This window comes from Pelodiscus sinensis, chromosome 7, assembly GCF_052426305.1.
Source record: "Pelodiscus sinensis isolate ZL-2025 chromosome 7, ASM5242630v1, whole genome shotgun sequence".
Taxonomy (NCBI): domain Eukaryota; kingdom Metazoa; phylum Chordata; order Testudines; family Trionychidae; genus Pelodiscus; species Pelodiscus sinensis.
The window spans coordinates 62625161-62645983 of record NC_143058.1 but is presented as its reverse complement, the minus strand read 5'-3'; the positions used below and the strand labels follow the sequence as shown (position 1 = coordinate 62645983).

At 42.4% G+C, this 20823-nt stretch overlaps 1 protein-coding gene across 2 annotated transcripts in view; it reads left to right on the top strand.

The window, feature by feature from the left end:
• Positions 1-19163, top strand: part of BARD1 (BRCA1 associated RING domain 1) — a 61974-nt gene extending 42811 nt beyond the window's left edge. The window contains exons 8-11 of one of the 2 annotated variants that reach the window (XM_075933951.2): positions 1276-1411; positions 4120-4212; positions 16684-16781; positions 17516-19163. In XM_075933951.2, the coding sequence (XP_075790066.2) occupies positions 1276-1411; positions 4120-4212; positions 16684-16781; positions 17516-17848 (660 nt within the window). In that variant the 3' untranslated portion in view covers positions 17849-19163. Of the gene's footprint in view, positions 1-1275; positions 1412-2489; positions 2652-4119; positions 4213-16683; positions 16782-17515 lie in introns of those variants that run through there. The other variant, XM_089779829.1, reaches the window with a different exon arrangement.
• The last annotated feature ends 1660 nt before the right edge of the window (positions 19164-20823 follow it).

Sequence of the window (20823 nt, the reverse complement as noted above, 5' to 3'; positions counted from 1 at the left end):
TTTCTCTGTGTACCCATAATAGGTAATAAACACATTTACTTTTCATTGTTTAGAATGCCCTGCAAGACCTTTGGGGGTGGAGGAGAATGATGGTGCCTCTTGGGACAAACCTAGCTTTGATACACTTGAACCTCTCTAATCCAGCAACCCTGACAAATAGGGTATGCCGGAAGAAGGAAGTTTTTGGACCATGGAAGGCAGTGGGGTGGGATCTGGGAAAGAGGGAGGTGTGGGGGGGATGGGAATGCAGTACTTACCTGGCGCCCCACCTCCAAGGATCTTATGTGACTCTGTGCCCCCTGCCGTTCTCAAGCATCGCCTTCCGTTGTTATGGGAGCAGCGGGGTGCGAGAGGGAGCTTCCAGACCAGTGCTGTGCCGCCATTCCCCAAGCTGGGTGTAGGGGGAGCGGCAGAACCACTTGTTCCTCCCCCTGCCAGGTTCTGAACCATGGGTGTTCCTGGATCAGACACATCCAGATTAGGGAGGTTCAGGTGTGCTGCAGCTTACATGGCTGTCTCCTGTAGAATAGCTTCAGCCTTACAGTGCGTCATTACTGTAACATTTGTGTATCATGTTTAAGCTAACGGATTGGCACCCATTCATATATTTTGTGTGTCTGTGTGTCTTCAGTGTAAATAAGAAACAATATGGTAGCATCTAGAGGACCCAGTCAAAGAAAACAACTGTGTTAGGTACTAAACATTAAGGGTTACTTTTAAATTCTTTACCTTCAGTGCCCCACTTTAAACTGTTCAGAGCACATTGATTTAAAATGTTTCTGAGTACGTTATGGTCTTCTCTTGATTAATACTCAGTAACGGCTGTTAGCTGAGGGAGGGGGAAAAATCCCTGCTCTCTACATTTGAAAGTATCAGGTTGAGTTCCTTGTCATGTTATTGAGACCTATGGATGCTAGACATGTACTGCAGTTCCCAAACAGAACATGCTGCGTCTTCATCAACCCATTTGCTGAAAGCTGCTAATGATTCCAAAAGGGTCCCCAAGACAGAACTTTTCGTTCAAAGCCATTTTCAAATAGTACCTTACATAAATTAAAGAAAGTATCTACAATGCCATAGCATTCCCTCTAGAGCTAGTTGGTTACATATAGATTTATGTATGAATGCCGTGTCCTGGAAGATACCATAAAATATTTATTTCAGAGGCTTATTCTTTATTTAATAGACTGTCAAATAGATTAGTTGCTTTCTTTAAGTCCCCCCCACATTCAGTTTAGGAAGAACTTAGCACTTTTTTTTCTTGTCCTCACCCAGCAAGCAAGCCCAGGCCACACCAGAGAAGGGCCTGTTGTTCTGCTGGGAAGTGGCCTCACTTCAGAACAACAAAAATCACTGAGCAAACTCGCAGCGGTGCTGAAGGCTAAAAAATGTGTCGCGTTTAACAGCACAGGTAAGTAAGCCTGCGTTGGATGTGTTTTAATACTGTCTGTACAAGACTTGTGCTTTTTGGCTCTCCGTGTTAACTGCATAATGGGTGGTAGATTGAAATGAAACTTGAGGTGTGACGGGCCGGGCCTGGGCGCAGCTGAGGGCGTCCGCTCAGGGTGAATTGCTTAAAACTCGGGGCTCCTTACAGCCCCAGACTGGAGACCTCCCAGACAGGTCACAAACCAGTCACACCGAACGCTTCAGCTGCCAATCTGGCCAGCCAGAAGCCTCACGAGCAAAAACCCTCTCACACCCCAGCTCTTCCTGTGCCCCAATCTTCCCCGGGCCTGCACACAGGTGAAGGGTTTATAGAACCCAATCTCACCTACCCCAAAGGGGTTCTTCCTGTACCAAGAAACCTGCCACAGTTCCCAATCAATTTACACTCTGGATCTTACCCACAAGATCATGTTGGGCCAATCCTTTAGAATCTAAAGCTTTATTACTAAAAGAAAGAAAAGCATGACAGTTACTGTGTCTAGATTTCTGCATTCGTTGACAGGGACTCTTGTTACCTTTTAAACGTTGTGTGTCTTTTTGCATACATTGAGCAGTTGTGGAGAAATCCTTAATTCCTAGAGAAATCAGGTTCCCTCCTTATTTTTTTGGTAAGATTGCCGATGTGCAGAGAACATGGTTGGGGCGGAGGGTGCATATTAAATGTGTGTTGTGCCAATGAAGCATGTACAGTTTATATAACACAAATTTCATTCAACATCTCACATGACCCCCTTTGTACAGACTTTTGGGGCAAGCTCCCCTCCCCCCCCCCAATGGGGCAGCAGTGATTTGCCTTCTCACTTTATCCTTCTGTCACGTTACTGGATTTTATAGTATTTATGCCTCTAATAGTACTGAAGCAATATAAAGTTTCATGTTTATTAGCCCACAGTCTTATGGGCACTCTTTGTGGAGAGAGAAGCCTGTGGTACAAGAGATGATAGAAACTAGCTACCAGCAAAAATGAGTTGGCTAGAAATGTTCCCTTTAAAAGGGAGCCAACCACTAGGATTCTAAATCTGAGTTCTCCCCCTCCTCAGGCAAGACAGGCAGAATTCCTCAAACTCTTGGTTTTGGAGCCAGCTACATTGCTCGAAGGGCACTGGGCCATATGAGGTGGTAGAATAACCCTCAACCTTCCTCAGCTGGAGCCTTCCACGCCATTACCTCTGGACCGCAGTTGGTCAAAGTGCTGCCTGCAGGAGCTCGGTATGTCTGTCAGGCACTGGACACACAGAATCATAGACTAGAATCAGAACTGGAAGAGACCTCAGGAGGTCATCAAATCCAGCCCCCTGCCCAAGGCAGGACCAATCCCAACTAAATCAACCCAGCCAGGGCTTTGTCAAGCCAAGACGTAAAAACCTCTGGGAATGGAGATTCCACCCCCTCCCTAGGGAACCCATTCCAGTGCTTCACCACCCTCCTAGTGAAATAATTTTTCCTAATATCCAACCTAGATCTCTCCTGCTGTAACCTAGACCATTGCTCCTTGTTCTGCCATCTGTCACTACTGAGAACAGCCTTTCTCCATCCTCTTTGGAACCTCCCTTCAGGAAGTTGAAGGCTGCTATCAAATCCCCCCTCACTCTTCCCTTCTGCAGACCAAACAATCCCAAACCCCTCAGCCTCTCCTCATAGGTGATGTGCTCCAGCCCCCTAATCATTTTGGTTGCCTTCTGCTGGACTCTCTCCAATGGGTCCACATCCTTTCTATAGTGGGGGGCCCAGAACTGGACACAATACTCCAGATGTAACCTCACCAGAGCCGAATAAAGGGGGAAAAAGGATACATCTAGTATCCTTATCCAAGAACCGTCCTTCCCCTCCAGTCAGAACCATGAATAACATTTCTGCGTGTGAAGCCCTTTGCCTTGGGTGCTTTTGGCCTAGTGTTTTGTCTTTGGGTTTCTTTGTTTTCTGTTGCATTTCAGCACCTGTGCGGCTGGTGTTTTTGCAACCTTCTTGCACTGTGGCAGCAATTTTTTGGGTAACATCAGCACGAGTCTCTGTTTGTGTGGGTGTAATGGGCACTTAGCACTCTTGAGCTGTAGTGCTGAGGCATCGGAACACTAATGTTTGCCATGGTTTGGCACCTGTCGTAGTGCTCTTAATTCCTTTTATTGATTGGCTTATTCCCTTGAGAGCTTTGCCACACATTAAATATAGCTCTGGCTGAAAGATTCTCAGGCTGTGGTTAAGCTGATCACATGTACTGGGAGCGCTAAGAAGGGGCCTGTCTTATGTTCCACCTAACTACTCTTGCATATAGCGTCTAAAAATCTTGAACTGAGGAAATTAACACCAGTCATGCGTTACATACCAGCTCCAGCAGTGAGAATCTTATTGCAATTATACCTTTGGAGGAGAAGCAGGTTTAGAGATTAATAATATTTCCCCCTTTTCTACATTGCAAGGCTACGCTTACAAAAACCAAAAGGTCTCTCTTTTTGCAGCAGGCTGTGGGTTTTCAAGTATAACGCTCATACGCACAAGTTTATAAAGATAAGCTTTTAATCACAGTGATTAAAACCAGATTTTGAGGGTGGGGAAATGGCTCTGTAGAAATGAGAAGGACATTTTAAAATTGGGGATGATTGGATTTGCAACAAGTCTGATGCAGTTATTGAAGTTTGTAAGCTTTCTTACATGTGCAATTTTTTACTCTAGTGACTCACGTCGTTATCCCTAATGATCCAGTACGAAGTACTAGCAAATGCATGCTGGCCATTCTGGCGGGATGTTGGGTCCTGAAATTTGCGTGTAAGTATTGGACTAGATGGAAAATTTATTTTTTCAAACAAAAGTAGTTTGTCTAGAGGATTAATATTACCTGAGAACCTTCCATTCCTTTTTTTAGAAATTTGGTCTAAATGGTTGCTTAGCCCAAGCTATGGGGCTTTTTAACTTTTAAGTGACAATTTAAGATTCAATGTAATTACTCCACCCGTGGAAATTGTATAATGCATCATTGTAAGCAGATGCCAATGGAATAGTTATCCCGAAAATGTAAGGAGGGAATGAATTTGTTTACTGCTCAGTATATTATCAGTAGTGCTGGAATGATGAAGGTAAATGTTTTAACGTATGTGTTTAGTATTAAATTTAAAAATGTTAAATGGTCATCGATATTTTTCAAGTCTTCTCTTAGACAGTTTATCAATAGCTATTTCATAGCATGTTTCTTTCTTAACAGTTCTCTGTGTATCTTGAGGTCTGACTTTATTAATCTCCCTTCTAATTCATTTCTTTAGCATTTTGTTTTCTTTATATTGTAAAAGCCCTTCCTGTTCCTCTTGACTTCTGTGGCAGGAACGTCTCCCCATCCCCATATATTTTCTGGTATGTTTTAACATTATAATTAACTTATGTGCAGCTTATCCCCCAATGGACAATTCATAGAGAGATTTCTTCTAGTGGTTTCTGGAGGGTGTTGGGTTAATAAATTCAATGAGGATTCTTCAAATTACTTAGCAGCCTAAATCTTTCAAGCCCACTACTGATTTTTTGGTGTCCAGTTTAACATGCTTCAGGCTCTTTTAAAATGTATCTGGTTGAGCAGTGAAAATCACTAGTCACTTTGGAAAAGTTCTAATGCCCATGTAACTTCTTAACAGCCACTTAATTTCTTCTCTGCTCTTTTTAAACGGCACATTGGTTAAATGTCTCCTTTGATGCTTTTGATTTCATTTAATTAAAACTCTTTATATTCATCTCCCTGATCTATAGTTCAAAAAGAAAAGTTTTCAAGGAGTCTTGGTACTGTGATCTGTTACATGTAAGAGTAGCTCCTCAGTGACTACCCTGAGATGCTGGTAAACGTTGGCGTGCCGAACAAATGGTTCTGAATGTCTATATCTGCCTATCTTCAGAGACTTTTGGCTAGTATACTTTAAGATACTGAAAAGTAGTGAGGAATTGTGGGACAGTTATTGTATTACAACTGTCTAGCTGCTTCAAGGTTACACATGGGCAGGAAGATAGAACTTCTCTCTTGCTGGGGGTAACACATTTCTGAGGTGTTAAGATCTTGCATGGGGTGCACAAGGAATGTCTTTTATAGTTAGAATTCTGTTTCACTGAGAATATTTAAATCTAGCATTTCTGTGATAGATATTGACTTTATTAAAGCTGTATACATACCAGTTGTTCATCAGGGTTATGAATTTGCCAGGTTGTCGTCCTCTTCTCCATCTCAGCGTTTTTCCTGGTCAAACAGTATCTACTATATATTTGAGTGTCTGTCTGTCTGTCTGTCTGTTGAAGAGCTCCTCTTAAACGGTGAGAGCAGCTAGACCATCAAATTCGGTATACAGCTGCTTCCTCTCATAACTTAAAACAAGATACAGGCGGCTCCCGTCTTGCGACGTGATTGGTTCCTGGGGAAGCATCACAAAGTTGGAGGTGTTGTAACTTGACCCCTCATTTATGATAGGTGCTGTGTGCCGTCGTGAATGCGGGGCTGGGGACGTAAATTGGCAGTTTTGGCCCCTTCTGCACTTACAACCCCCAGCACTTACAAAAATGATTGTAACTCGGGTGGTCGGAAGTTGGGGGTTTCCTGTAAGGGTTTGGTTATGCCAGGAAAATGGGATGTGCCTGGAATAGGATTGCTTCTCATAAAACCATACAGAAAAGAGATAGGATCACCAAGCAGGTGAAAGGGACTGTTTGGGGGCATCCCATCATGAGCCTCCCACCCCCATGGCACCTGTTAGGGAGGGCGAGGGGGGCTGAAGCTTCCTCCATCCAAATTTGTACAAGGTCATTCCCCTTTGTTATGGGCAAGTGCACAGTTTGCTGCATTTCTCACTCTGGCTGGAGAGCACAGGGGGCACCTGGACCTCCCCCAGCTGAGAGCCATGCCCACTGGAGCTGTAGCCACCATTGTGAGGCGCTTCTCACCTAATCCCAGGATGCTGTGGTGACAAAGGGCTGGGATTGTCCTCTCTGCCCTGGGCAGCCTGCTACTGAACCCCTCATTCCCGCCCCATCCCAGAGCAATGATTTAAATTAAGCCTGGATGTTTTCTTTTTAGTTTCCAAAACCCAATAAATAACTGACTTCAGGACCCGAGCAACACCAGCTAAGTCTTCTAGTAGAAAATATATAATAAAGTTACCAGTACAAGATTCTCTCTCCCTTCAGTTGAGCACTAGGGAGCAGATGGATTTTTCTTGCAGAGGGGACGCTGAACATTTTGAGAGAGAACTTGGTGTTTTGTTAACTTTAGAAATGTGACAGGAAAAAAAGCAAATGCTGCCTGTCCAGCGTTCCATGGAGATTTTAATGCACTTCTTGGTTTTCTGTTGAGCTTTATTTAATGTGGTGCTAAAATCCTGATTAGTACACTCCTGGCTGCTAATGCACACAGCTTAGTAAGCAACATACTTTCTAAAAGCAAATGCTTCTCCTCCCTAGTGGGAAACATTGGTAATAACTCAAGGAGTCTGATACAGCTAAGTGCCTATAATTAACAGCACCACTCCATCTGCTCCTGCCAGTTTGTTGTTGGTCTTCTTCAGAGGCATCGCAAGTTAAAGATGGTTATAACAAATAATGGGATGCCTGCTGATGAAGCATTTGTCTAGGAGAAAGGGTTTTACTTGGCTTTTCTTACACTCCTTATTTATCATTGCTTTTAGGGCTTCTGTTTAGTAATTGGTTAAAGTCCACTCAAACATTACAAAAAATAAACATATAAAGGGTGTGCTTACTCTGCTGTCTTTTCTCTTCCCCCTGTGTCTCTATCAAAGCAAAAATTGCAAAAATATTAGATGTGAGTAAATGAAAAGTTCCAGTATTTCACTTCAGGAAATTTTCACATGGTGGCACATGTTGAAATTGTTCTCCAAGTATGTTCTTTAAAAGATATTTACATTTATGGCCTACAACATTTAGTTTGTGTCACTTAAAAAACCCTGCTTTAAGCTTTTCAAAAGAATATTAATAAAAATAGGTATTTGTACGTCTCCCTTACAACGGGTTTTCATATCATTCTGCAAAAGAAGCAGTCTCCTTATCTGCCTGAATCATTCTTCGTCGTCATGCAGTATTTAAGATTATATATATTTTAGAATTATGCGTAATCTCCCTCTTTGTTCCAGATTCAGCTCTTTAGTAAGCATTCTATTGGAGATGCAGCACTCTTATTTGTGCTAGCACAAGACCTGCAATTAATACAGATGGCCCCAAAACCTCAACAGCTATTTGAATTCCCTTTTGGCTCACGCTGGAGGCTGAAGATGTAAGAATAGTAATGCTGAGCAAAAAGGTCTTTTGAGAAGAAAGATTTCTTAGTGCTCCTAGCGAGATGATTATTTTCTGTGAATTTTATATGTACTTAACACACTATCAGTGAGATCTCAATTTTTCAGAGCAGCATAAAAATCAATTGAGACACCATTGTCACCCTACTCCTTGCCCTTGGTCATATCTTTCATTGCTTTCATTATTTTATTGCCTTCATTATTTCTGGGACTGTAATAGAGACAGAAAGTAGCATATCGTTATCCTCCAGCAAGTATGTTGAGATTAAGATTCAAGTATTACTGAATTTCATCATCGCTTTTTTTTCTGAATCAGAGTACAGTTTGATTAAAAACAGCAGAATTCTTTAATATCTTTGGACTTCACAGTTTTCTCCTCCCCCTCCCCTCCTCCCCCTTCCGAAAGAGAAGCTTGACTTTGTTTTTTAAATTTCCCCATTTAAATAAATGACAGTCCTGGTACAATGGCTACTGTGAATGTCAGAATAAATGCATTCAAGAAACACATTCATGGGAATGCACGTATTGGGAATATACAGCTTTAACTACAGCACTACAATCTCTATCTGGCTTCAGAAACATATGCAGTTTTAAAGAGTTTTATAAACTAATAATGAAAAATGGATTCAAAACCTTTTTTTTTTTTTTTTTTTAATTTAAAGATTTCAAATCTGATCTCATGTTTTCCGTACACAATATCCTGGATACTAGTAAGACTACTATGCTTAAGGTGTAGGCTTCCAGATGTCAGATTCTGTTATCTGAAAAGACTGCCTTTGGTCCAGGATTCCTACTTTCCTTCTTCAATCAATTCATCAAATCAGTTTCTGCTCTCTCTGTATAGAGACCCCTGTATTTCCATTTCCAATGTCCCAACCTATGTCAACATTTACCATTGGTACCCCAACTAGACCCTGGACCCTTTGATACTAATATGGCTATGCAGTGGCAGCCGTAAAGATAAAACATCAATTAACCTTTTCAAGTTTTTTTAGGACGGTAGTATTTTAAAAGATTTAGGCTGTCTCTACATTGGCAAGATTTTGCGCAAAAGTGGCTGCTTTTGCGCAAAATCTTGCCGCCTGTCTACACTGGCCACGAGTATTTGCGCAAGAACACTGACGTTGTAATGTACAAAATCAGTGCTTTTTACGCAAATACTCTGACGCTCCCGCTTAGGGTTAAGTAAGAGGCCAGAGTAGACAGGTAACATCAATTTCTTGCGCAAGAGAGCGTCTACACTGGCACGTATGCTTTTGTGCAAAAGCAAATGTTTTGCGCAAAGGCACATGCCAGTATAGACGCTCTCTTGCGCAAATACTTTTAATGGAAAAACTCTTCCGTTAAAAGTATTTGTGCAAAATCATGCCAATCATACTTAGATACAGCCTAAGGATCAAAATCTGTACTTAGTTGTACTAGTGTAAATCCATCATAATTCCATTAAGGTTAATGGAGCAATTTAGGGTTTAGACCACTATAACACTGGATAATACAGGTTGAACACTTTTAGTCTGGTGCACTCGGGATCTGACCGGTGCTGAACCAGAGAATATGCCAAACCACGGGATGTCAATATTATCTAGCGGTATTACCAATGCTTCTCCTGCTTATTAAGGATGTGAAAGGTTAACCTGTAAGCATTGCCCTAAACAGATAATGCTTATCAGTTCCAGTTAACTGCAGGGGCTGGAGCAGCCTGCTCCAGCCCCATGGGGACCACCGCAGGCAGCGGCTGCATCAGCTGGCCAGAGCACTACCTGTCTGTGGTGGGTATGCCCCAGGCATCTCCCACTGCAGGTTATATGGTGGCACTCCAGGAGCAGGGCCGGCAGCAGCTCCCAGCCCCGCTCTTGGGAAGCCAGCTGCAGAGCCCCCAGTGAAGCTGCTTCCCTAGGAGTGGGGCTGGCAGCTGACTCCTGGGGAGGAGGCTTCGCTGCAGCAGAAAAGCCGCCTCGCTTGGAGCCAGGCCAGCAGGGGCTGCTGGCTCTACACCTGGGTGGGCTTCTCTGCTGGCTCTGCTATACAAAGCTTATTGAAGCTTTATACTGCAGAGCCCGCGGCGCACGCAACCATGTAACCACTAAGATTTTGAGTGGTTACTTGATTACCTGTTTACATCCCTACTGCTTACTGCGCTCATAGAAGACATTTAAGGGCAAGTTAGAGCTAAATAACACAGAACACTGAGGGCCAGGACTTGAGGCTGTAAACAGACTTTGTGGAACCACGGGAAACTTGGCCACACCCATGATAAGTGGACATCCGGCTCACTACAATCATGCCGGACCATAGATGTTGCTGGACCAGAGAGGGCCGGACTAGAGAGGCTCAACTTGTACAACTGTACTTGTGTAACGAGCCCTGGCAAATGCAGATAGCGTCAATCAAATCAGTAGAACTTCTCAGAGGAGTACAGTTTAGAGGATTGTGCCCTCACCTTGTAAAATTCACAAATTGCAGTTTCTTAAGTTCCACAGCTTGAAAGGTATGTGGATAAGAGAGGAGCAATAAAGGTAAATTACTGCCAGTATTCAGTCAGATGGTGCATTGGGAATTAGTATTGTGATGGGTTGTGAGACGGCTAGATGCAGAAATGGTTCAGTGTAAGCTAGTGTGCAGTGTATGAAAGAACTCAGTTCCTTCCTTTCCTAAATGCAGAGATGTTAACACACAAGCTTGCAACTTCTGATATTTAATGTTTATACTGCAGTAATCCTGTACATCTGAACCGGTCCCATTTGATGGACAAAAGGGGTGGGGGTGGTTAAAAGGACCACTTATTAAACAGTATGGCTTTATAATTTTAAACAACCATTCTGTCTAAAGTGAGCAATTACAATGATTGTTTTTGATAAGTGCAATCATGCCCTTCAGACAGCTACTCAAAAGGAATTCATGCTCTGGTGTGGTGCACTGTATCCCTAGAGCAGTGGTCACCAACCAGTAGATCGGGATCTACTGGTAGATCTTGGAGCTTCTGACAGGTCACTGGTTTAGTCAAGAGGCTATCAAGTGCGGGCACTTCAGCTTCCCCTCCCTCCACTGCTGTGTATCTCCTTCCCTTTGTCTTGGAGCTGTCCACTCCTGAGCCCCCTGCTTTCTGTGCAGGGCAGGGGAGGGAGAAGAGTGGTGCTGATGCCAAGGTGCACCCTTCTCCTGCTTTGTATCCTATGTCCACAAAGCAGAGAGGGGGCACAACAGGAATTGGGCAGGGGAGAGTTTGCTGGCTACTTTAGGGAGGGGTGCAGGGCCAGGACATGGGTGAGCCTGCCTTAGCCCCACTGCACCACCACCCAGAAGCCACCTGAGGTAAGCAGTGCCCCTCTGGAGCCCACAACCCTACCCGAGTCACGAACCCCCTCCTGCACCTCAACTGCCTGCCCCAACCTCAGCTCAGGGCCCCTCTCACGCTTCAAATCTCTTAACCCAAGACCAGAGCCTGCACCCTAACCTGCTGCCCCAGTCTTGTGAAAGTGAGTGAGAATGGAGGAGGGAGAGGGGACAGAGTGAGCAGGGGCAGGGCCTCAGAGAAGGGGCAGGAAGGAGGCGGGGCAAGGGTATTTGGGTTTGAGAGAGATCTTGGATTGCATTTAAATTCAAAAAGTGATCCCCTGCTTAAAAAGGTTGGAGACCACTGCCCTAGAGCAAGGGTGAGCAATAATTTTTGATGGGGAGGGCACCTCAAAAATTTCTTACGTGGTTAAGGGCTGCATTCTTCTGTGATATTAATGGAGGAGGTGTGAGGTCTGGGATGGAGGCTGGATCCAAAAGGGAGGGAGTTCAGGGGTAGGGGATTCAGGTGCAGGAGAGGATATGGGTAGAGGTGCAGGAGAGAATTCTGACCTGGAGGAGAGGTGGTATAGGGTCTAGAAGGGGGTTTGTCCTGAGGCAGGAGGAGGTTGTGACTTGCAGCTCCCGTTAGTTGGTTTCTGCCCTTGCCCCAAGCATGTTTTCAATTCTCTTGAAGCAGTTTTGTTGGTATCTTTTAGGGAAGCTGATCCAACAAGCACTAGTCTCAGCAGTCAGTCATCAGTGTAGGGACACTGATGTTGCCCCAGCACATGATGAAAAAACATGGTAAAGGAATATACTTCCTTCCCCCACAACTGGCAGGTCTATAGATTTTGTGTAAAGGAAACCTGATTGCTGATGTTTGAGTGAACAAATTGTACTTACTAATAGGTCGGTCCGTTGCGAGCATTGGTTTATTTGCTATTTAGAGGGTATTCATTTGAAATTTATAAGGGCATGTAAACATTATAAAAACTCTTTAGGTTTACAGAGCTGTAATAGCAGAGCCAGTTTGGAAAGGAAAAACAAACAGGATACCATTGTGTGCCTCACTCAGAATCTGTACAAAAACTTCAGAGGGGTAGCCGAGTTAGTCTGTAACTGGAAAAACTTAAACAACAAATAGTCTGGCAGCACTTTAAATCATAGATTCCCAAACTGGGGGGTGTGCCTTCCTGAGGGGGCATGAAGAAATTCTACGGGGTGGGGGCGTGAGGTGACCCAGCCCTCCCTCCCTTCCCCTGGTCAAGCTCCCCCGCAAGAAAGAGCCCGGTCCGTCTGGTAAAAAAAAATTCAGAAAATCCCATGTGAAATGTCCAGTATCTTCTATTTTTCCTAGCTCGGGCATCCACTGTAACACGTTCAGCTCGGGCTGGCTGGGGCTGGGGAGGATGGAGCATCCCGGACAGATTTCAGAATGGCTGCCTTAAAAGGGCAGTGCCTGCTCTGCTCTTAAAGGGCAACCTTGTTTGTTTGTTTGTTTGTTTTTTGGTCAACAACTTTTCCCCTGGAACACTGGCACTTTTTTTTAACACTATACTGGTCCCTGGAATTAAAGGGGCCGTGACTGTTTTTGGCCCCAGTCAGTTCTACCACCCCCCCTTTTTTTTTCCTCAATAACTTTTGCTGCTCTTTTCATTTTTGGGGGGTGGGTGGGCATGAGGGTTTCTCAAAATCAAAAAGGGCACATGATGCCGAGAAGTTTGAGAACCACTGCCTTAAATACTAACAAAACATGTAGATGAAACAAAAAACAGGAGTTTTCAGCTAGACCAGACTAACATGGCTACATTTCTATTACTAAAAAACATGTAGATGGTATCAAGCGCTTTCATGGGTACAACCCACTTCTTCTGATGGAGTATTAAATGTCCAGTTCCAAAATAAATAGGGGAAGAGGGCGAGGAGAAGGAAGGGAAAAAAATAGTGAATTAGAGTTTCATGTTACATGAAACTGATAGAGAAGGTGCAAATTGTTCTTAAGTACCCGTTGTTTGGTTGGTTAAGGCATTAGGTTGTGGAAGGCAGTGAGCTACCCAGGTAATGTCTTTGTGATGGGTCCCAAACTTGTAAATGAAGTTAAGTTCCAGCACTTCCCTGTATATTTGGCTTGTGGAATTAGCCTGGAACAATACGGTATGGTTCTCAACCTTTCCAGATTGCTGTACCCCTTTCAGGAGTCTGATTTTTTTGTGTACCCAAGTTCCAGTTTACTTGAAGTACTTGCTTACAAAAATGGGTTATAACACACTTACTGAAAAATTGTTTATGGTCTCATTTTTTGCCATATATATGTACAGTAAGTTTATTGGACTATAAATACAGCACTTACATTTCAGTGAGCTATTTGAGCTCGTTTTTCACACGAGCCTTGTCATTTGGGGAGGCAGCGAATTAAAAAAATTCCCTGTCGCCACGACCGCCACTTCCAGCTCTTTGTTTTGAAGCCATTTTTGCATGGCAACCATTTGCGCATGACAACTTCAACCTCATTATCGTGCTTGCACACGTTAAATACATAACACGCATGTCTAATACACTGAATACATGTATGGTACATTGCCATATAATATAGTATGTGGAGCAGTATAAATAAGTTATGACATTTTAGTTGGTACTTGACAGCTGCTTGTTATGTAGCCTGTTATAGACCTAGGCAAATATCTAGAAGAGTTTACTCCTCTTGGAAGATCTCTGCATACCACCCCTGGTTGAGAACCACTGGGATGCCACCATGCTAGGCACTGTACATAAAATAGACACAGTCCTGCCCCAAATAGTTCAGAATCCAAATCCTCTCTCTTGAGCAAAGATGGTAAATTGTTCAAGTGGGACTCCTCTTCCTGTGTAATTTGTGCTGTCTGCCACAGTGGGAGGCTGAGCTATCATTGAGGCTCCGAAGTGGCATCTCACTATAGTTCCTGTTATAATGCCCCCAAGGGTGCAGCCTTAAACAATGTGTTCAGTTCTCATCAGCTGTGCTAAAAAAGGCGATAGCAGAAACAGTAGTATCTGGAAAGCCTTCTGTCTGCAGAAAAAGACTGAGACTTACAGGGCAGACAAATGAGAGAGGGTGTGATGCAAGTAAACCTAATTAATGGTATGGAAAAGGGATTTGGGGCCTTTCTCTCATACTAACTTCTCATTTTGTTAGAATAAACAAAAAAACAGGACTATGTAGCACTTTAAAGACTAACAAGATGTTTTATTAGGTGATGAGCTTTCGTGGGCCAGACCCACTTCCTCAGATCAAATAGTCCTGTTTTTTTTGTTTCGGCTATACCAGACTAACACGGCTACATTTCTATCACTATTTTGTTAGAATAAAAGATTCAATTTAGCCAATTCACTCAAAACAAAAAGGAATAATCACATACTTTAATGCAAAGTATATGGCTATCGTGTGGAACTCATAGTCACAATATTAGGCCAAGAAATTAGTTGCTTTAGAAATATTACAGAGGAGAATGTCCACTGTTGTTGTTGGGCAAAAGCAAAAGAGTTTGCATCTTTACCATTTTTTTTTTATTCCCATAAGGTTTGACAGAAACATCCTGTTCCCTTTTGGGCAAATTAATTCCATAATTATGTGTACTAGGGTTTCTTGCATGGTCCTCTGAAGTATCTGGCACTGCCAAACAGGATACTAAAACAAATAAACTGCTAGTCAGATCGAGGATGGCAATTTGAATATTTCCATCACTACTTTATGCATTCTTGTCTCTCTGCTGCTATGCGGTGTGTATTGTCTGTTGTCTTCCAAACTGTTCTGATCCTTACCACCTACTAGTTGTGCTGTTTGACTGTAAAATGGCATCTGGAATTTAGACGTTCGTGTCAGCTGACATTCCCGCAGAACTGAGGATTCTGATAGTTTTCACATTGTTCCAGTCTTCATATGGGAAGCGAAGTACCAGGGGGGTGAGAAGAGATTGAATGACAGCTGTTCAAAAAGCATTCCAGCACATGTGGTTCTGTAAAACTGTCTAGCTGTGAGTTATCAAACATTACCAAGCTGATGACTTTATATAACAAGTTCTGTTTCCGCCATCGAAAGCTACACTTTCTCAAATAGTGGAAGCATAGATCACTCCAAGGAGTGGTATATAACCTCCGTGAAGTCACTCAATGAAAATGTCTGCATTTTAAAGATTGCTTCCTCTGTGCTCTAATAACTTGTTCACAACCTTTTTTCCTGTCTGTAAGCATACCAGGTACACTGTGATTCTGATCAGGTGATGATTAAAATGCATGAGGAAAAAAATGCTTCAGACATTTATTAACAGGGGTGTGTGTACACACCTTGACTTAAAAAAAAAAATACTTGGACCAATTACTATAAAATTTCTAACTCAGTGTTGGAGCACAGTGAAACTGAGATGGTTATGATCAGCACCATCATCACTATATTGGTTAAATGTTCTCATTGCAGTTAAAAATTAAACCATTACAATGACTGCAGTAAAATTTTACTGAAAGGATTTATCCGTAGAATTGGCTGCATGAAATGGAATGCATATGCATGCGGAGAAGATTTAATATTTTCTGCTAAAAGAGATGCCCTTTACCAACATGCGTCACTTTCATGATTTAAAGTTTAGTTATGGTTAGGATGGTAACTCTGAAAAGATAACTTAGCGTTCCAGATTGTCTGCTGTTTTGCCTCAGATTTGCTCTGACTACCACTGCCAGCTCAAGTTGTCATTGGAAAGTCCACTTGTGAGGAATCTAGCCTTGTAAAGCCTCGCCTTCCGTCACAAGGATCCTGGGATGGGGACTTTGCTGGCAGTTTGCTATTCTGCTTCATGCATCAGTCATAAAGTCTCTTCTCCAACAGGGTCTGCACTACGGGCATCTACAGACTAGCCCTGTCGAATTTTTAACTTCCCCATAAACTTCCTTGTGGCGACTTTGAACGGGTTTCATTGAACTTCTTTCAAAAGCAGCTTCCCACACACGTAGCTTCACGTAGCATTCACACTTGTGCATCTTTGAAACACTACTCCAGTGCAGATAAATTGGTGACTCTAAAAGGGAAAGAGCCCACATTAAGGCATTCTGATGCTCCTGTTCTGATTTCATGCATCAACTACAAACTACTTTTTCCGGATACTTTTCATTAGAATGGGAGATGTGATTCCTTGTATTAGTAATGCAATCCAGAGCCAGCTTTTTATCTGTTCATATGCAGTCCGGCTCAGGGATTTGCTGTCATCTGATGGCTGTTGGTTGGCCTCCAAGATGAAGGTTGCTGTCGTGAGGGACCAAATGATCAGAAAGACAGTAGTTAATTGACATTTTAATGACATTTTAAGTTAATGCCATGGGCAGAATGTTTGACACCAGGCTCCTATAACATGCTGCTGCAGTACCTATTCCACCCGGAAGGAAGTTTTCCTTTTCCAGGGGCATCAAACCAGCATCTCTCAGAAGCACGTCTATAAACTCACTTTAAAGAGTTTCTTAGAAATTGGCTAAACAAGTCACCTGCGCTGTGATGTTGCAAGGATTTCTGTATATATTGAACTTGATCACCCCTTTGACTTCAGTGTAACTATTCACAATACATAAAATTAAGCACACATGTAATCCTTTGTTGATTATATGAAGTACTCTTGTGTTGGCATAAGAATGCTTTGCTCTGTTACCTTGACACGTGTCCTAATTCCAGGGGTGGAGGCATGTTTGCAAAGCAGAATTCGTGAACAGGAGGAGAAGTATGAAGTCGGTGGTGGTCCACAAAGAGGCAGACTCAACCAAGAGCAGCTGGTAGCTATTTAGATACACGTTTCTAAAAATGATGTTTTGTTTCACTGCCCTCTGCTGCTGGCATGGATGAGCGATTTAATACTTGAATGCACACTTATTGAGGTGTTTGTGGGAGAGGTGATTGAATTTCCAATTAATGATGGTCTCAAACAAGTAATGGATATCGGATGTATAGTCCCATAAACCTGGCCAAGACTTTAGAGGGAAGTTTCAGTTATGATTAAAGGAGTTTCATGAAATACAAAGGCTGAAGTTTCCTCTAGGATTCTCCAGTCCTGTTTCAGTTGCTACTTGGAGTGACTCCCATCTGAAAGGAAGGGAAAATATTGTAATTATTTTTTTATGCAGTCTAAGTCCATCCTACTTTTTAGCTGACCTCTCCTTATTTAAATGGGCCAGTGCTCTGATGTGATTGTATCACTTGTAGTGTTGTAGCACCTAGCGGTCCTCCTCAAGGATCAGGACCCCATTGTGGTAGACCCCATAATAGAACAAAACTGTGTTCCTTGCCCCAAGGAGCTTACAGTCTAATGAAATGCTTTTCCGCTACTAGCTTTAATTGGTTGGCAACATTTATTAAGGTTTCAGAAAAGCTGACGTAGTAACTTGTAACACAACTTAGCCCATATTTTCTGATGCATCAATTTAGCCAATGCTTGATCTGATGACTTCCTCATCATATGCAGGGCTCTGGATCCCTGGACTTACTGTTTCTTGTCATCTTTTTTTCTTAGCTGCCTAAGTTGTTTGATGGTTGCTACTTCTATTTTTTGGGAACTTTCAATCACCACCAGAAGAATGACCTCATTGAGCTGGTTAAAGCGGCAGGAGGACAAATCCTCCTGAGACAGCCAAAGCCAGATAGCGACGTGACACAGACCATCAGCACGGTGGCGTACCATGCCGAGCCTGGCTCTGATCAGTGTTTCTGCACACAATACATTATCTATGATGTGTCTTCTAAATACAACCCAGAGAAAATTCGCCAAGGCAAAGTCTGGATGGCCCCCTCCAGCTGGCTCATAGACTGTGTGATGTCATTTCAACTGTTACCTGTTGCAAAGTGAATATCCCAGCAGAATGAGCAAGTTTCTTAAATGAACTCTGGGGCTCTTGAGCAGTGGGAACACACTGCTGGGCGGTCTAGAATCCGAAGCACTCTTCGTTATTCCCACTTACAACCACAGTGGAACCTATTCATGATGCGAGACTCGGTGTGAATTGCTGAATTTTGTGGATAAATGTGTAAACAACAACAAAAACGTAAGGATAATGCATCAAGAATGTATGTGAAGTTCATTTGACAGATAATTTTAATTCTATTTCAGCATACTAATAAATGTCTCATATAGTATTTTGTAATTTATAACAGTCTCTGTAACATGAGACCCTGATAATCCTCTTGGTTGCTCAAACCTTTTCTTCAAAATGGATGAGAACACCGTTTCTTATCTGTGACCTGTAAATGAACGGGGTTCTGCCATAAGTGTCATGCATTAGAATTCCCTTCAAGGCCAAGAATTAAAAAATAGGGACTCTACGTGTTTAAAATCATATTTCTGCATCTGCCTAATTTCACAGTTGTGTGCTCCGCCCTTCTGAAAATTGGTCATGTGCATAAATACAGATTTAAGAGCCTAACTTGTGACTTCCCCAAAGAATTCAAACCTAACCAAGTTACTTAGGACCAAGTCCTATTAGACATTCAATAGGATTTGTGGTCTTATGTCACTTATGCACCTTTGAAAATCCCAGCCCTGGATTTAAAAATCTTGACCTTATCCTAATTGTTCATGTTTTATAACAGAATATTAGTCATTATTGAAACTCGTTCCACTTTCATACCTGTAAATATGTAACTTTTAAAAACTCTAACATAACATCTCTTTTCAAGCATGATTTTTTAAAAAGTTGGATTTAGAACGGGTCTGTTTATAACTATTCCAAATTATTTTATCCATGCGTATTCATGGCAATTGTATTACATATGTCACTGCTATCATAGCCTCTTTAATGGGAAAACTGTGGCATCTGAAAGCATAAACTTGTGCCTTTTTAGGAAATAGAGCATTTTATTAAAAATGTAGCCTGGTTGCATTTGAGTGAAATTTGACATTTTCCATATTTTGTTCTAATCACTGATTTTTTTATTGAATCCTTTATTGCTTTCGTAATTGACCACAGTTTATGTTAATGTCTACAATCCTGCTTTCTTTTAATGCATTCAAATGGCTTTCATCCTGTAGGTTGCATCAGGTATAAAATCATGACTTGGAGCTGTGTGATTGTAATGATTTTGATCTAATGATAATGATGGCTGTGATGGGATTAAGCCTTTGTGTTCGCTTTTTGTATTGCATGTAATAAAACTTATGGTGCCAATGACTTTAAAATTTATTACATAAATTTAGCTGCAGAATAAATATGAAGCTAGTACATAACTTCACAAGAATTTCAGAGTTATTTGCATAAATTCCCGACACAGCAGCTGAGCACAACAAAGATCCTGTCTGAGAGACTCATTCTCTTCTGAGGGAGGGACAATTGATTTCTTTCCTATACCCATTGTCACTGGGGAGTCTAGGCCATTTCCATTATTTACCATGGAGCTCTTTGGGGAATGTTGCTTTCTTCACAGACTGTAGAATAGATAAAAATTTCAAATGTGCCAAAGTGACTTTAGGAGCTGAAGTCCCTGGGATGTAGATTTCTCATGTAGACTGTGGACTGTCACCATATATTAAAAGCAAGTCTCCGGGGAGCTGACAGCCTTGTGGGGTCTGCTCCAGGAAGGGGTGGGGCCTCAGCTGGAAGGGGCGGGACTGGGACAACCAGCTCTCAGTACTGGCCAGACTGTGGTGCTGCACCACCACCACTCCCCTTTCCCCCAGCCCTCAGCATTGCCTGGAGCATGCTGCGTGGTACTTTCGGAGATTTGAACGGCCATGGGACTCTGGGCGCTGTTGCAGTTTCAGCGGTGGCCAGGAACCCAGGGCCGTTCTGAACCACCAAGCCCTTGGGGTAGTTGCCCCCTTTACCCCACCTTGTTGGTGTGCTTGCGGGTCTCATGCACTTGGCTGTTTGTGCTCAAGTGCATGCACAAATTTCACTAACAATTGTTGCAAACGGCACATTTTTGTGACTATGCAAATAACTGAGTAGACACTACAGAGATAAGCATATATTTAGTTCATTTATTTTGACACCTGTAGTTCAGTTAACACTGAAATACCAAATGTAAGTAATGTAAATACTATGGTTTACCTCAGAAAAATAACTCGATCATTGCTGGTGTGAAGTCGCACAACTTTACACTAATAGGTAATTTAACCCTTTGAGAATGTACTAATCACTCTTCTCAGAATTTGAATAGAAGAGTCCATCATTTGGGGAGAAAGAGGAGAATGGCATGTTATAACAAGGAAAAGTTACGTACATGGGACTTAAGGACCGAACAGAGGTGAGATTAGAAATGACAAAGTTGCTACCCATCCTCCTAAATTCATCTGTTTTGCTAGCAAGTGTACAGGCAGTCCCTTGGTTACGTACAAGATAGGGACTGTAGGTTTGTTCTTAAGTTGAATTTGTATGTAAGTCGGAATTGGTACATATTGTAGGGGAAACTCTAGCCAACTGCTTCCTAAAAGGGATGGGAGAATAAGCCTCTGTATAAATCCATGGTGTGCACACATCTTGAATACTGCATACAGATGCGGTTGCTTAATCTCAAAAAAGATACATTTGCATTGGAAAAGGTTTACGTAAGGGCAACAAAAATGATTAGGGTCCCTCGTGAGAGATTAAAAAGACTGGGACCTTTCAGTTTAGAAAAGAGGAGACTAAAGGGGGATAGAATAGAGGTCTATACAATCATGACTGGCATGGAATAAGTGAATAAGGAAAACTTTATTTACTTGTTCTCAACATAAGAACTATGTTATGTTAACTTCACCACATGAAATTAATAGGTAGCAGGTTTATAACAAACAAAAGGAAGTTTTCCATGCAGCACACAGTCAATCTATGGACCTTGCCAGAGGAT